The 16,659-nt window shown below is 65.3% G+C and overlaps 2 protein-coding genes across 2 annotated transcripts in view; both read left to right on the top strand.

The window, feature by feature from the left end:
- Positions 1–11,705, top strand: part of LOC144267827 (laminin subunit beta-2-like) — a 48,263-nt gene extending 36,558 nt beyond the window's left edge. Inside the window, 10 exon segments of the mRNA XM_077822159.1 lie at positions 636–1,014; positions 1,480–1,664; positions 2,877–3,118; positions 5,508–5,711; positions 6,019–6,163; positions 6,412–6,619; positions 6,904–7,045; positions 9,428–9,604; positions 10,012–10,168; positions 10,902–11,705. Coding sequence (XP_077678285.1) covers positions 636–1,014; positions 1,480–1,664; positions 2,877–3,118; positions 5,508–5,711; positions 6,019–6,163; positions 6,412–6,619; positions 6,904–7,045; positions 9,428–9,604; positions 10,012–10,168; positions 10,902–11,035 — 1,973 coding nt within the window. The 3' untranslated portion in view covers positions 11,036–11,705.
- A 3,071-nt stretch (positions 11,706–14,776) lies between these two features.
- LAMB2 (laminin subunit beta 2) overlaps positions 14,777–16,659 on the top strand; it is a 43,087-nt gene continuing 41,204 nt past the window's right edge. Inside the window, 1 exon segment of the mRNA XM_077822241.1 lies at positions 14,777–14,804. Within this exon segment, the coding sequence (XP_077678367.1) occupies positions 14,777–14,804 (28 nt within the window).

Raw genomic sequence — 16,659 nt, forward strand, 5'->3', positions numbered from 1 at the left:
CAATAAAACAGAAGGTTTATTAGATGACAGGAACACGGTCTAACACAGAGCTTGCAGGTGCAGAGAACAGGACCCCTCAGCTGGGTCCATTTTGGGGGGCCGTGAGCCAGACAACCACGTCTGCCCTTCACTCCATGTCCCGGCCAGCCCCAAACTGAAACTCCCTCCAGCCCCTCCTCCTCTGGGCTTTGTCCCTGTCCCCAGCCAGGAGGGCACCCGATTCCTTTGTTCTCCAACCCTTTAGATCTCACCTTGCAGGGGTGGAAGGGCCCAGGCCATCAGTTGCCAGGAAACAGGGTGTCGGCCATTCTCTGTGTCCAGACCCCTGCACACACCTGCCCTCTAGAGCTCTGCAGTGATCATACACCCTTACCCCACCACCTAGATACTTAAGAACTGCCTAGGGGAAACTGAGGCACCCCCACACTATTCAGAGGAACCATTAAGAACAGTCCCGCTTCATCACAGGGGGCACGGCTGGAGACGTGCCCCCTGCCATGGGAGTGGCTCGGGCAGGGGTCAGCAGTCAAAGGGTTAACACCCCCCCCTCACAGCGGCAGCTGGCGTGCCAGGCTGTGTGCAGACTCCGGCAGGGGTTGCGGCCAGGCTGTGACGTGCCCCCTTTGCTCCGGCAGCCTGTGACTGTCACCCGGCCGGGGTGGAGAGCCCGCAGTGCGAGCGTCTCAGCGGGCTCTGTGCCTGCCTGACGGGCTTCACGGGGCAGCGCTGCGACCACTGCCAGCGCGGCTTCCAGGACAACTTCCCCCGCTGCGACCGCTGCCCGCCCTGCTTCGCTCAGTGGGACCTGGCCCTGGACCGGCTGCATGACCGGCTGCGCCAGCTGCAGGGGCAGGTGCGGGCGCTGCAGGAGGGAGGCCCCGGGCCCGAGTTCAGCAACAGCCGCCTGCAGGACCTGGAGAGCAAGCTGAGGAGCACGGAGCGGCTGGTCGGGGACGGGAGCAGCCAGGGCGCCCCCCTCCTGCGCCAGCTGGGCCGCCGGCTGGACGGCACCAGGCAAGGGGGCGGCACCGGGGGGGAGGGGCTCGGCGACGGGACCCTTTACCCTGAGCACCCGGCGGGACCAGCCTGGTCCTGCCCTCCCGCCTGCTGGGCTGGAAGCAGATGCCCATGTTGCTGCCCCAGCTGGCATGGCTGGCCCCTTGCGAGCAGGCCCAGCAGAGGCCAAGGAGATGGAGACCCCGTGTGGGTGCAGGGCTGAGCCCCACTGGCAAGGCTGGCATGAGGGGCTGGCGCAGACTCCTCCTGCAGCTGTGCCTTGAACTGCCAGCAGCTACTCATGGGCCCTGCTTTCCCTCCCAGGACGCCGGGCGCTGGCTCTGGCCAGCCCTCTGGACGTCCGTCTCCTGCGCCCATGTGCCCGCCGGTGTGCTGGGGAGAAGGGTCTGGCCGCTGGACCTGGGCCCTGGGCCAGGTTGGGAGCAGGTCCCGCCCTGTGCCCACTCTGAGCTGTGCCCCCAGGAAGGACATGGACGAGGTGTGGAAGCAGCTGCAGGCCGCAGATGGGCGCCTGGATGAGCCGGCTGGAGTGGACGTGGAGCAGAGGGGCCGCCTGGCCAGCCTGAGCAGGGAGCTGCGGGAGCTGAACTTCACCCTCTCCCGCCAGCAGGAGCAGCTGGCAAGATGGGAGGGGGCCAGCTTTGGGGGTAAGAGGGACAGAGTCCCCACAGTACTATAAGGTGGGTAGAAAGCTGGCTAGATTGTCGGGCTCAACGGGTAGTGATCAATGGCTCCATGTCTAGTTGGCAGCCGGTGTCAAGTGGAGTGCCCCAGGGGTCGGTCCGGGGGCTGGTTTTGTTCAATATCTTCATAAATGATCTGGAGGATGGTGTGGATTGCACTCTCAGCAAATTTGCGGATGATACTAAACTGGGAGGAGTGGTAGATACGCTGGAGGGGAGGGATAGGATACAGAAGGACCTAGACAAATTGGAGGATTGGGCCAAAAGAAATCTGATGAGGTTCAATAAGGATAAGTGCAGGGTCCTGCACTTAGGACGGAAGAATCCAATGCACCACTACAGACTAGGGACCGAATGGCTAGGCAGCAGTTCTGCGGAAAAGGACCTAGGGGTGACAGTGGACGAGAAGCTGGATATGAGTCAACAGTGTGCCCTTGTTGCCAAGAAGGCCAATGGCATTTTGGGATGTATAAGTAGGGGCATAGCGAGCAGATCGAGGGACGTGATCGTTCCCCTCTATTCGACATTGGTGAGGCCTCATCTGGAGTACTGTGTCCAGTTTTGGGCCCCACACTACAAGAAGGATGTGGATAAATTGGAGAGAGTCCAGCGAAGGGCAACAAAAATGATTAGGGGTCTACAACACATGACTTATGAGGAGAGGCTGAGGGAGCTGGGGATGTTTAGCCTGCAGAAGAGAAGAATGAGGGGGGATTTGATAGCTGCTTTCAACTACCTGAAAGGGGGTTCCAAAGAGGATGGCTCTAGACTGTTCTCAGTGGCAGCAGATGACAGAACGAGGAGTAATGGTCTCAAGTTGCAGTGGGGGAGGTTTAGATTGGATATTAGGAAAAACTTTTTCACTAAGAGGGTGGTGAAACACTGGAATGCGTTACCTAGGGAGGTTGCTGAATCTCCTTCCTTAGAGGTTTTTAAGGTCAGGCTTGACAAAGCCCTGGCTGGGATGAGTTAATTGGGGATTGGTCCTGCTTCGAGCAGGCGGTTGGACTAGATGACCTTCTGGGGTCCCTTCCAACCCTGATATTCTATGATTCTATGACAGCAGCTCCTCCCTGCCCTGCCCAGCCCCCAGGCAGTGCAGCCGCGTCTCCCTGGCCATGCAGGGGCAGAGCTCTGCGTGGCCTGGCCTGATGCCCTGCTCCTGTGCCCTGGCAGAGTCCTACCGGAGCATCCGGGCCTCCTCCGAGCGCTCGAGGCAGGCGGCGCAGCGGGCCAGTGCCTCGGTGCAGGGGCCGGCCAGCCTGGTGGGCCAGGCCCAGCGCACACGGCAGGCTGCGGAGGGGCTGCTGCGTGACACAGGTGACACCTTCCGCCGGAGCCTGGCAGCGCAGAGGAGGTCGCTGCAGGAGGCCCAGAAGCGGGCGGCTGTGCTCAGCGTCTCCAGGCTCAACGAGAGGGTGAGCCGGGGGGGCGGGGGGGGGGCTGGGGGAGCCCAGATTGGGCAGGGCGGGAGCCCAGGAGCGGGCAGGGCTCTGGCTGGGGGGCGGGCTGCCCCTAGGCACAGGGAGAGCCGGGGGGTCTGCACGCTGCCCCCGAGCGCCGGCTCCGCAGTGCCCATTGCCCGGGAACCGCGGCCAATGGGAGCTGTGGGGGCGGCGCCTGCAGGTGAGCTAGCATGCAGAGTCGCCTGGCCGTGCCTCCGCCTAGGAGCCAGACGGAGATGTCACCGCTTCTGGGGAGCCGACTGAGGTAAGCGCCGCCCGGGCCTGCCGCTCCTGCTGACAAAGGCGTTCACACTGCCACTTGCGTCAGGAATTTCACGAGGGGGCTTTTTTAAGTACCTGTGAAAGACAAAAGTTTTGTCGACAACGTTGCAGTATAGACAAGCCCCAAGAGTGTCTGCTCCCAGAGCTAGGTCTGACTTTTCCGCTTCTCCTGGCCTCAGACCTTTCCTCTTTTCCTGCTTTCCTCCGTCTCACTTCCCAGTTCGTCCGTTATCTGATCCCCTACCTCCTTCCCCAGCTCCACCCGCTCCAGCTTCTGCATCCTCCTCCTTCCCCTACAGCTCCTTCCAACTGCCCCTTCGGGCGGATCCCGAGCCCCCTCCTAGCTTGTGCCCCCCTCCTTGGCCGGCCCGCCCCAGGGCAGCGTTCTGTGCTGCTGCGTTGCAGGGGCGAGCGCCAGGGCAGGGTTACCCCAAGGAGCCCCTCCAGGGAGAGAGCTGGGGCAAGGCAGGGGAGTGCGGGGACAGGACTTGGGTGTCCCTCTGTCATGGATCCATAGGGTCGGTGCAAGGTCCCAGCTTTTAAACAGTCCCTGGGAGGAACCCTTCCGTGGGCCAGCCCCCCCAAGGGGCCCCACCCTTCCACCAGGGTCAGCCACGTGGCCTCCCCGCCCCCTTACACCGGGCCTCTGGGCTCCAGCCCCTGCTCCGCCCCGTGAGCTCTGCCCAACTAGTCCCCCTGAGGCAGAGCCAAGCAGAGCCCTGCCCACTGTGCAGGGCCCGATGCCCCGCGCCCAGCGGCTGCAGAGACGCTCACCCCGCGCTGTCCCCTGGCGCGGCTCAGAGACGTGAAGGTTGCAGCATCAGCCACCCTGCTCAGCCAGCACCCCGCCAGCTGTAGGGAGCCCCTTGGTGCACGCTCTGGCTGTCCGCCCTCCTTCGGCAGAGCCCAGGGGAGAGCCCCAGGTCCCCCCCACCCAGTGCTTTGATCTCAGTTGGGGATTGTTCAGCCCCCCAGGGGCAGCAGGGAATCCAGGACCCTCTGGGGTGTTGTGTACTCAGTGCCAGTCGCCGGTGTCTTCTCAGACCCCCCACTGACATGGGGAGCAAGGCCCAGACGCCCACGTCGCTTTGCCTGCCCTGAGAGCAGCCAGCCCTTCCCCACCCACTGGGAGCCATGCAGCACTGCGGGGAAACAGAGGCACGGACAGGCCTCATAAAAACATGACAGAATATTCCCATGTTGTCCCAATCCCCCTCCCCGAGAGGGGTGGCAGGATCGCTGGGGGAACTGTCCCGTCCACCTAGCGCTACCTCCACCGGGCTCAGCTCGGGTCGCTGCGTCGCTCCAGGAGGGCAATTTTTCAGCCCCCTGAGCGATGTGGTAACAGTGACTTGGTTTCCTAGTGTAGAACCCTCACGGAGTGAGGGGGAGTCAGGGCCTGGCTCCCCACTTCCTGTGATTCACCGTGACTCTCAGCCAGCCAGTAGGACAGAAGGTTTATTAGAGACGACAGGAACACAGTCCAGACCAGAGCTTGTGGGCACAAACAGGACCCCTTAGTCAGGCCCTTCTGGGGGATAGAGAGATTAGACCCCAGCCATAGGGCTCCCTCCTCTTCCCCAGCCAACTCACCAAAACTGAACCCCCTCCAGCCGACTCCCCCAGCCTCCCCCCAGCTCCTCCTCCAGCCTTTGTCCAGCTTCCCAGGCAGAAGGGGTCACCTGGCCTCATCCCCCTCCCAGCTCAGGTTACTGGCTCTGGTATCCTCTCTCAAGGGACATCTCCCCTCCCCAATGCAGACAGTCCCAGTAAAACTCCCCTGCAACACTCCCAGGTCAACACTCCACCTCCCTGCTGTGTCACAAGAACAGGCCTCCCTCTGCCCTGAGAGCAAACTGAGTCCTCCTCCCCGCCCCCGGTAGCCATGTGGAGCATCGGGAGAAACTGAGGCACACTCAGGAGTCATACAAATCATTCCCCCTTTGTCGCAGCCTCCCTCCCAGGTGTGGGGCCATCAGTGAGTGCAATGGCAAGCCCAGGTTTCTGCCCCCCTCCCCTGGGGCCCTGCAGGGCTGGCTGGCTCTCCAGTGACCCCCTGCCATGTGCTCTCTGCCTGCAGATCTGTGGGGCGCTGGGAGATCAGGGCTGTGAACAAGCCCCCTGTGGAGGGGCCTCCTGCCAGGATGACTCTGGGCAGCGGCACTGTGGGGGCCCAGGTTGCAGGGGGGCGCTCCCCATCTCCACGCAGGCCCTGCGCACCGCCCAGGATGTCTCTCGCCAGTTGGAAAGCACGGCTGGGCAGCTGGGTACCATCACCCTTAAGGTACGACAGGGGTGGGTCCCATCACCAGGGGTGGGGATGGTCTCCTCAGGCATCAGGCCTGTGATTCGAGCTGCAGGGGTCCTGGTGAGTGTGTGTCTCACAGGGTCTGCTAGTGCACAGCCTTCCCTGGCCTCGCACACCTGTGGGCTGGGCACCCTTATGGCTGGGTGCCCTCGACCCTACAGCCTTGTGCACGTACAAATGTGCCAGTCACATGCCTGTGCTCCCAGCTGGGCAGCCCCTGGCTTGTTCCCCCCATGCTGGGTGTGGCACCAGCCTGGAGCAATCAGCTGTGAGTCCCCTCCAGGTGCAGGAGATCCAGGAGCTGGCCCGGGGCGCCAGAAGACGAGCCCAGGACACACTGGATGGGTCCCAGACAGCCAGAGGCCATATGGAGGAGTCCACAGCCAGGTTGCGAGAATTCATCCAGAAGATCAAGGACTTCCTGGCAGGTATGGAGCCGGAGCTGAGCTGGAGTGGGCCTGGGGTTCCCAGGAGTGCCGGTGCCCTCTGCAGCCTGGCATGGTGGGCGTCCCAGGGCACTGCTATGCTGGGCCAAGCCATGGGCAGGCATGGGGTGAACCAGGGCCCAAGTCAGCGGCTGCTGCAGGTACCTGTGGGTGCCCAGCCATGCCCCGGCCTGTCCCCACTGGCATGCCAAGGACCCGCTGCCCATGCTGAGGGCCGTCCCTGTCTGCAGAGGAGGGAGCCGACCCGGAGAGCATCGAGCTGGTGGCCCAGCAGGTGCTGAACATCTCCCTGCCCAGCAGCCCCAGCAGGATCCGGCACCTGCTGCAGGAGATCCAGGACAGCATCCGGCAGCTGGATGGGGTGGACGCTGTCCTGAACAGCACGGCCCACAGCCTGGCCACCTCCCAGGAGCTGCTCACACGGGCAGGGCAAGCCAGGTGAGTTACCAGGGACGGAAGCAGGGCAGGGGCACCAGCTGAGGGTGTGGGTGGAGTTTCTGGCTACTCTGGTCCCAGCCTCTCCCTGCAGGGGGCGCTGTGGGGGCAGGGCAGGGTGCTGGCTGTGGGGGGCTCCCAGCCAGGGGGTGCTGTGGGGGGCTCCCAGCAGGGGGTGCTGTGGGGGCAGGGCAGGGTGCTGGCTGTGGTGGACTCCCGGCAGGGGGCACTGTGGGGGCAGGGGTGGGGAGGTGTCCTGAGGGTGATGCTGTCCTGTGCCCCCCCAGGGAGCAAGCGGTGGACGTCAGGGGGGTGATCACGGCCACGCAGGAGGTGCTGGCGGGGGCGAAGGTCCAGGTGTCTGTGGCAGGGCGTGCGCTGAAGAGCACCAAGAAGGCAGTCCGGGGTGTGGAGAGCAGAGTGAAGGAGGTGAGGGGCTCTGCCTTCCCGGGGACCCTTCTGGCCCCCCCAAGCCAGGCTTCTCCTGCCCCGGTGTTACCTACACACATTATGGCACCCCACCTTTTCCCAGGCCATAGGGCTCCAGGCAAAAAGCACCTCCACCCTTACCCAATGCGTAGGGCTCCGGGTGTCACTGGCCTGGTCGGTGTAAGTCCCCACACCCTTACCCAATGCGTAGGGCTCCGGGTGTCACTGGCCTGGTCGGTGTAAGTCCCCACACCCTTACCCAATGCGTAGGGCTCCGGGTGTCACTGGCCTGGTCGGTGTAAGTCCCCACACCCTTACCCAATGCGTAGGGCTCCGGGTGTACACTACTCCTGCAGGTGTGCAGGACCTTTTACCAGTGGAAGAGCCTTACACTGTAATATCCTACGTCACCTCTATTTATTAACACAGACTGTGCTCACCACACCCAGTAACTTGTCTGGATGGCCAGTCAGGATCAGGTCATCTGAGGCACTCCAATTTCTGCCCGGTGTCATTGGCAGAGTGTTAAGAACATATATAAGAACGGCCTGACTGGGTCAGACCAAAGGTCCACCTAGCCCAGTGTCCTGGCTGCCGACAGTGGCCAATGCCAGGTGCCCCAGAGGGAGTGAACCTAACAGGTAATGATCAGTGATCTCTCTCCTGCCATCCATCTCCACCCTCTGACAAACAGAGGCTAGGGACACCATTCCTTACCCATCCTGGCTAATAGCCATTAATGGACTTAACCTCCATGAATTTATCCAGTTCTCTTTTAAACCCTGTTATAGTCCTAGCTGTCACAACCTCCTCAGGCAAGGAGTTCCACAGGTGGACTGTGCACTGAGTGAAGAAAAACTTCCTTTTATTTGTTGAGGTATGGAAGCTCTGATCGTGGGGCTGTGTCCTGGAGTTGGTTCCCACAGAACTTCCTCTTGGATCCCAGTTTATATAGTGAAACTTGAGTCCTGCTTAGCTGTGCCGTAACCAAGCATTAGACTGAAACGTTACTAACCAACCCTATAGAATCATAGAATATCAGGGTTGGAAGGGACCTCAAGAGGTCATCTAGTCCAACCCCCTGCCCAGAGCAGGACTAATCCCCAACTAAATCATCCCAGCCAGGGCTTTGTCAAGCCTGACCTTAAAAACTTCTAAGGAAGGAGATTCCACCACCTCCCTAGGTAACACATTCCAGTGTTTCACCTCCCTCCGAGTGAAAAAGTTTTTCCTAATATCCAACCTAAACCTCCCCCACTGCAACTTGAGACCATTACTCCTTGTCCTGTCATCCGCTACCACTGAGAATAGTCTAGAGCCATCCTCTTTGGAACCCCCTTTCAGGAAGTTAAAAGCAGCTATCAAATCCCCCCTCATTCTTCTCTAACATAGTGTAACAAAATTCTCTACCCAATCCTACCCCACCACCTTCATTTACACCCAGCAAAATTAATTATGTAACAGACAGAAACAGTCAAAGAGCCAGACAGAGACCAGACAGACAAACAATGGGGAAGTGGGGGCCATAATGACAAAACAATACAAAAAATGAGGGTTTCACAACCACAACTATTGAGAAGTGGTTTCTTGCCAGACAGATGCCATCAAATGAAGTTTTCTTTAACCACCTTAAGATCTGTTTCTGTGTCTGGTGATCGTGGGGGCCATTGGACGAGGTTGCCTTCCTGCCAGCCACTCTGACATTGTGTTACTGTCATGTAGATGGATTGTGAGGATGGGACTTGCTGCTGCTCAGCTAATGGCTGCTGCTTGGCTGCTCTTTAATCTGGCTGCAGAGGAAGGCCTCATCCTTACACCAGGTTTCAGAGTAGCAGCCGTGTTAGTCTGTATTCGCAAAAAGAAAAGGAGTACTTGTGGCACCTTAGAGACTAACCAATTTATTTGAGCATAAGCTTTCGTGAGCTGCAGCTCACTTCACTGGATGCATACTGTAGCTCACGAAAGCTCATGCTCTAATAAATTGGTTAGTCTCTAAGGTGCCACAAGTACTCCTTTTCTTTTTATCCTTACACCAGGGCATCCCCACCCCCTGAACCCCCCTTACCTCTGCTGCCTGGAGCCCTCCCCTCCCCAGCCAGTCCCTGCCCCAGCTGCTCCTGGCCAGAGGCCTCTTCCCTGGGGCTGGGCCGGGCCGGGGGCTCGCTGGGGCTGTGTGGACTCTCAGCCCTGAGGCCGGGGCTGGGGGGACTCACACAGGCCGGGTCCGACTGCTCCACGGGTTTCCTTTGGGCTGGATCGGGCCACAGCCCCACGGGCCAGCCTGCAGCGGCCGTGCTGCGGGGGCAGGTGGGACTGGGGTGGCACGGGCAGGGGGCCCCTCGTCCTGCCGGCTCCAGCCCAATCCCCCTCTCTCCGGTGCAGGCCGAGCGCAGGCTCCGGGGGCTGCAGGAGAAGGAGTCACGGGTGCTGAGTGCCCTGCAGGAGCTGGCGAAGCACGTGGCTGCCCTGCAGGACAAGTCCAGGACCAACCGGGGGCTGGCCAAGGAGGCCAAGAAGAAAGCTGAGCGAGCCGTGTCGGCCACGGGGGTGCTGGGCCAGGTGAGAGCCCCCGGTCCCCCGCTGCAGGGGCCTGAAATGCTGCACCCAGCATGTGACCCCTCCCCTTGGCTCCTGGATGCCAGCCCACGCCCTCCCCCACACAGCACCCTCCCCCCAGCCTGTCAGTGACCCCCCCAGCACCCTCTCCCCAGCTCACCCCATCCCCCTCCCCCGCCTGCCTGCCGGTGCCCCCTCCCCAGCATGCTCTCCCTTCCCCCCCCACCTGCTGGTGCCCCTCCCCGCACAGCACCCCTCCCGCCCACCTGCTAGCCCACACCCTCCCCCCGCCCACCAGGCTGCTCATACCCCTCCCCCTCCCTGCAGCAGTGGGCCGTGGGCCCCGCGCCCAGAGGGCAGGACCCCTGCGAGCCTGGCGCCGGGTGTCAGCCGGTCCCCTCTGCCCCCAGGTGCTGGCGGACGTGGTGCGGCGGCACGCGGCGCTGCAGAGCAAGGTGGGCGAGCTGGCCGGGGCGTCGGACGCCACGCTGCGCCGGGTGACGCGGCTCCTGCAGGACGCCGAGCAGATCCTGGACAGGGCCAGCGGCAGCCAGAGGAAGCTGGAAGGTACCCGGGCCGCGTGGCTGGGGCAGCAGGAGCAGTGCCCAGCCCCCCGAGGGCCCCTCTGGCCCCCCACTCACACCTGCCCGGCCCCACGCGCCCCCCGAGGGCCCCTCTGGCCCCCCACTCACACCTGCCTGGCCCCACGTGCTCCCCTCTGGCCCCCCACTCACACCTGCCCGGCCCCACGCACCTCCTCCAGGGCCCCTCTGGCCCCTCACTCACACCTGCCCGGCCCCACGCGCCCCCCGAGGGCCCCTCTGGCCCCCCACTCACACCTGCCTGGCCCCACGCGCTCCCCTCTGGCCCCCCACTCACACCTGCCCGGCCCCACGCGCCCCCCGAGGGCCCCTCTGGCCCCCCACTCACACCTGCCTGGCCCCACGCGCTCCCCTCTGGCCCCCCACTCACACCTGCCCAGCCCCACGCACCCCCCGAGGGCCCCTCTGGCCCCCCACTCACACCTGCCTGGCCCCACGCGCCTACTCCAGGGCCCCTCTGGCCCCCCACTCACACCTGCCCGGCCCCACGTGCCCCCCGAGGACCCCTCTGGCCCCCCACTCACACCTGCCCGGCCCCATGCACCCCGTGGGCTCTCTGGGAGGGATCCGGGCACATGCCACGTGGGGGGCTGCAGGCCAGGGCTTGTGTGACGGCTGGCTGTGCCATGCGAAGGGCCCGGGTCCCCGTCGGTGCTGCGGCCATGCTGGGGGCTCACCCCGTCTCCGCCTGTCTGCAGAGCTGGAGCGGCGCTTTGAGGATGGCGAGGAGGCGCTGGAGGCCAAGGCCACGCGGCTGCAGGTGCTGGAGAGACGGGTGTCCGGGCTGCTGGAGGAGATCCGGGAGAAGGCCAATGCCTACGCCACCTGCTAGTGCCAGGGCATCGCCCACCGGGCCCGACGGCCACTCTGGACCTCTGCGCCTTCCCTCCACGGTGTCCCCCCCGCCGGGCCGCACTGTCCTGCCCCTTCCTCCTCCCCGGCCAGGCCATGCTGTCCTGTCCCCCCCGGCCCCGCTGTGCTGCGTTGTCCTACCCCCTCTTCCCCCGCCGGGCTGCGTTATCCTGCCCCTCCCCTTCCGGGCCGTGTTGTCCTGCCCCCACATCCCAGACATTCATGGGATTATTTCCTGGCCCTCCCCCACACCACAGCAGGTGGGGCTGGGGAGTGCCTCGCAGGGAGGGCAGAGCCAAGTGCCTTGAGGCTCAGAGCTGGCATGCAGGCCCCTCCACTGGCAGGGATGCCCCAGCCACCCCACAGCCCCCATACACTGTGCCTGCCGTAGGGGGAGCCAGGAGTTCTGCTGGCAGCCGGCTCTGTGCCCCGTTGGTGCCCGCCCTGGCCATGGGCTGTGCCAGCTGGCAGCCAGGGTGCTCTGGCCTCGTGGGCAGGCGGTGCCGTGGGGCCCAGCAGTGTGCTAGGGAGCAAGTGGGAAGCCAGATGCAGGCCCCACCTATCAGGGGCCCCCTCATGCAGCTCCAGGATCTGCCCTGGCCAGCATCTGTAGCAGCCCTGTACTCTGCAAATAAAGGCCTGAGCCTATGGCCCCGGCTGCTCTGTGTCACATGCCAGCCTCTGCACCTGCGCCGGGCTCTGCCCCAGCACCCAAAGGGAGCCGCGGCCCCATGCTGACTGTGCCTCACAGTCCCCGGGCCATGCTCTGGACCTGCTCCCTACGAGGCTGGGCAGGACTCTGGGGGAGCCTCCTCTCTCGGAGCAGTCTGTCTGCAGGACACACAGCTCACCCGGCTTCCACCTTCCTGGGTCTGACCTCGGAGCATTCAGCATCTCCTGCCCTACTGTGTGCTTCCCCCAGTGAGTCCGCCCAGGCTGGGTCCTAGGGAAGCCAGAGGGTCCTGCCCCCCAACTCCGCAGACAGACGTGACTCTCCGCCAGCCGGGGAAACAGAAGGTTTATTAGACGACAGGAACATGGTCTAACACAGAGCTTGTAGGTGCAGAGAACAGGACCCCTCAGTCAGGTCTGTCTTCTGGGGCAGGAGGCCAGAGCCTCCTCTGGCCTTCCTCCATTTCCCTAGCCAGCCCCAAACTGAAACTCTCCCTCCCCTCCTCTGGCCTTTGTCTCTTTCCTGGGCCAGGAGGCCACCTGATCTCTTTGTTCTCCAACCCCTTCAGTCGGCCCCTTTGCAGAGGAGGAGCCCAGGCCCTCAGTCGCCAGGAGAGAGGTGTCGGCCATTCTCTGTGCAGACACCATCACACTGGGCCTCTAGGGCTCTGCACCAGTCACACCCCCTTATCCCCCCACCTAGAGACTTAAGAAATGCCATGGGGAAACTGAGGCACCCACACAGTATTTAGAGAGAACATTAAGAACATTCCCACTTCGTCACACCCGCGGGCCCCCTCCCAAACCCACCCAGCCTGCCCATGGCACCAGCCAGGCTGCAGCCAGGTCTGGGGCCCATGCGCCCAAGAGAGGGCAGCTCTGAGCAGGGATATTTACTCGGGCCCAGACCCAAGGGCTCAGTGTCCACTGCCCAAGCAGGGCCGGTGCCGCACTGCCGGCCTGGGCCAATAGCTCAGGGTGGCCCCATCCAGCACCATGGGGTGTTAACACTGACCCGTAAGGACCACAGTAGCTGGCATGGCTGGAAACCACTTCGCTGCTGCTCTTTGTAGTAAGAATATCCAACCGCCGCCCCCGCCCCGGCTCCACGCAGGCTGCAGCCAGCTGGGCAGCACCCACCCCCTGGCATGGGGTGGGGACAGCGTAAGGCCGGCAGGTACCAGTGTGTTGTTAGCTGCCCCGGCGTGAGGCTGGACCGAGCCCTCAATGCCGTATTAGTTCAACAACACCCCTCGTTCCCCACTGAGGCGCCTGCTTCTGGGTTTGGGGGTGGGGGGTGGTTATACAGGGACCCTTTGCCCACTGCTGAGATGCAGCTGGCTCTGTGGCAGGGCGCAGGGGCTGGTTATCCGGGGCCCCTTGCGGGGCGCTGAGACAGGCCACTGGGGAGGGTGGGGCCTGAGGAAGGGACGCAGCTTCCCAAACCCTCCGGCTGGGCTGTAGCAGGCGGGGTGGGGGCGGGATTTGGCCCAGCCGCCCTTGACTGAAATCCGGCCTTGGCTGCCAGCGTCTGGCCTGCAGCCTCCCCCCACCGCCGGACTTGCATTCCAGCCCGGCCCTGCCAGCGCGGGGGGAAAGCCGGAGCCATCTGGACAGGAGCTGTGCACCCCCCGACTCCCCATGTGGGCGCCCGGCAGCTCCCCTGAGCCCCCGACTCCCCATGTGGGTGCCCACCGGCTCCCTTGGGCCCGCGCCCCCCGACTCCCCACGTCAGCACCCACCGGCTCCCCTAGACCTGCGCCCCCCGACTCCCCACATCAGCGCCTGCTGGCTCCCCTAGACCCGCACCCCCAACTCCCCACGTCAGCGCCCGCCGGCTCCCCTGGGCCTGTGCCCCCCGACTCCCCACGTCAGCGCCCGCTGGCTCCCCTAGACGCGCGCCCCCCGACTCCCCACGCCCACTGGCTTCACGCCCGCCGGCTCCCCACAAGCGAGCGGGCTGGCTGGCTCCCCGGGCCTGCGCCCGCTGGCCAAGGGCACTGGAGCAATGTGCCTGGGGCGGGGGCGGGCTGAGCCATGGAGCCAAACTGCAAACCCTGGATACGATGGAAACCACGTCACGCCAGGGGGTGCTGCAGCCCCCCAGTTCCAGCCCCCAGGCTACGGCTCCCAGGGCCTGCGCCCCCCGGGGTCCCCACGTCTGGGCCTGCCGGCTGCCGGCAGGGGACTGTGCCTGACTGCGGGCACCCCCCGCTGCAGCCAGGGCCAGGATGGGGCGGGGCTGTGTCGCTCGCCCCATTGCACCCCGAGCCAGTGTCCCTGTCGCAGGGTGCTTCGTGCCCCTGGGTGTGGTTTGGGCTCCGCGGCCCCTGCCCTTTCTGGAGCCCTGTCCCGGCCCAAGGGCCTTTGTCCCGTTCGCTCCCGGGACCTGCCCAGGGGCGAGTGGCAATGGGGCGAGGGGGGGCGAGCGGCGAGGGGGGAGGGGGGGCGAGCGGCGATGGGGGAGAGGGGGCGAGTGGCAATGGGGCGAGGGGGGGCGAGCGGCGATGGGGGAGGGGGGGCGAGCGGCGATGGGGGAGAGGGGGCGAGTGGCAATGGGGCGAGGGGGGGCGAGCGGCGATGGGGCGAGGGGGGGCGAGTGGCAATGGGGCGAGGGGGGGAGAGCGGCGATGGGGGGAGGGGGACGAGCGGCGATGGGGGAGGGGCGGGGTTCTGGCGACTGCCCCCGGCCGGGGGTCCCGCTTTCCCTTTGGCCCCCCTACGAGGCGCCGCCCCCGGGAGCCCCCCCGGCCGGGCTCCTCCCCTGGCCGCGGCCCCAGATCCCAGCGGCGGATCCGCCCCGCACTTTCCCTCCGGCCCGGCGCCAACTTCTCCCAACTTCGGGCCCGGGCACAGCGGGGCCGAGCCGAGCCGTGTCGGACCGGACCGGACCGGACCGGGCAGGTGAGCGGGGCCGGGCTGGACGCGTCCCCGGGGGTCTGCGGGAGGCTCGGCTCGGCCCGGCCCGGCCCGGCCCCGCTCACCGGCTTGTCCCGCAGGGTGGAAGAGGAGCCTGCGGCGAAGGGCGAGCGGGACCCGGGCTGCCCCGATGAGGCTGTGGGGCTGGCTGCTGGCGGGTGAGTCCGGCCCGGCCTGCGGGGGGCAGCGGGAGCCCCGGGGCCCCTGAGTGATGCCCAGGACGAGGGAAGCCCCGCCCGGCCCCAGATGTGCAGCCCCGCCCCAGATGTGCAGCCCCGCCCGGCCCCGCCCCAGATGTGCAGCCCCGCCCGGCCCCGCCCCAGATGCTCTGTCTCCTGGCTGGGTGGTCTAGGCTCTGGGGGGCAGGGAAGCTGTAGCTTGGCCAGAGAGTGGGGGGTTCCTGGGACATCTGGGGCAGGGCAGCTCCTCCCACGGCCCCGCCCCTCAGTTGCCCCCCCTTCTTCCCCCCAGGTCCTGTGGGCCCCCCCGGTCCCTCGCCCCTCGCTCCCTGCTGCCCGGCGGCCCCCTGTGCAGAGAGCACGTGCCTTCCCCTGTATGGGCCACGGGGCACAGCCCAGTCAGGGGGCAGGGGAGCTGCGGTGGGGCTACCAGGTGGGGGTCGCACTGGCTCATTCCCTGCTGGCACCCTTGGGGCTCATGCTTCATCTTTGGCCCATCCCCCATGGGGCGTCAGTGCCAGGCAGTGGCCTGGCCCCATCCCCTGCAGGGAGCTGTGGGGCGGGGAGGAGCCTGCAGGCTTTTGGGGTGAGCCCTGGGCCTCTTCCCTGAGCTGGGACTCCTGGGTCCAGTCCCAGCTGTGCCCCCTGCCTTGCTCCTCTGCCAGCTGAGCCTGGCGCTGGCCTCCACTCCCTTGGCTCTGCTCCCTTGTTACCCTGTGCCCAGGGCCAGCTGCCAGCCACCCCTCGCCCCCCAGTGCGGCCCCAGAGCTCGATAAATCACCACAGCCCTGCCGGCCTGGCTCTGTGCTGCCCCCTTGCCATGAGCTAGGGGGAGGGGTGCAGGCCGTGCCCCTGCCGGGGGTGGGGGGCAGCGGGTGGGCCACACCCCAGGGCAGCCGGTTCTCATCTGCCTTTGAAGCTCAGTGGTAGGAGAGGGGACTGGCCGGAGCTGGCTGGGTGCCCAGGACGTAGCCTGTGGGGGCGGGGCAGGGCTGTCCCCTCCCGTGCAGGGTGAGCAGCCCCCCAGCCAGAGGGCAGGGAGTGTGCTGGGGCACGGCGCCAAGCTCCCCTGCAGCCCTCCCCATGAGCAGTAGTGTCGCAGGTCGGGAGGAGGGAGCCCGAACTCCTGGGTTCCAGGCCCGGCCGCCCACCCCCAGCCTGGGCCCTCTTCCTGGCTGGGCAGCCAGCGCCCTGCTCGGGGCAGCACAGTCAGGGTCCTGGGACCCCGGGACAGCGGCTCAGGGCCTTGCTGTATGCAGCAGCCCCCACCACCAAAGACACCCCTCCCCTGGCTGCCTGCCTGCCTGCCGGGAAGGGTGAGGGCCTGGCTATTTCCAGCTGGCAGCTGCTTCTGCCCGGGCCAGCGGAAAGGGCTCGGCCTGCCACATTCCTGGCCCTGCCTGAGGGGCAGGGGCAGGTGGCCAAGGGGGGCTCAGAGCAGCGTGGAGCCAGACCCTCGGCATGGCCCCCACCCCTGTCTGTGACCACCAGCCCCTGGCTCTGGCCCTGCTCTGCGCCAGGGAGCCCCAGTTCCCGGGTAATGGCAGAACAAAGGGTCCCGATGCCCATCAGTGCCTGTACCCCTGCAGTGCCAGGGCAGCCCCCCTCTGCCCCATGCATACTCCCCTCCCCCGTGGTACCAGGGCACCCCCTGTTCCCATGCTAGGGCACCATCCTCCTCCCCGGCACCAGGACAGAGGCCCTGGCACCATGCTAGGGCACCTCCCCCCCCCGTCCCCAGGCGAAGGCAGCTGGCTCTGTGCAGACAGGGAGGCCCTGGGCTCACCAGGAAGGCGAAGCAGACAGCTCTCGGCTTCCCAGCATGGAAGGGGCA

Source organism: Eretmochelys imbricata, chromosome 7 (genome assembly GCF_965152235.1).
Source record: "Eretmochelys imbricata isolate rEreImb1 chromosome 7, rEreImb1.hap1, whole genome shotgun sequence".
NCBI classification, from domain to species: domain Eukaryota; kingdom Metazoa; phylum Chordata; order Testudines; family Cheloniidae; genus Eretmochelys; species Eretmochelys imbricata.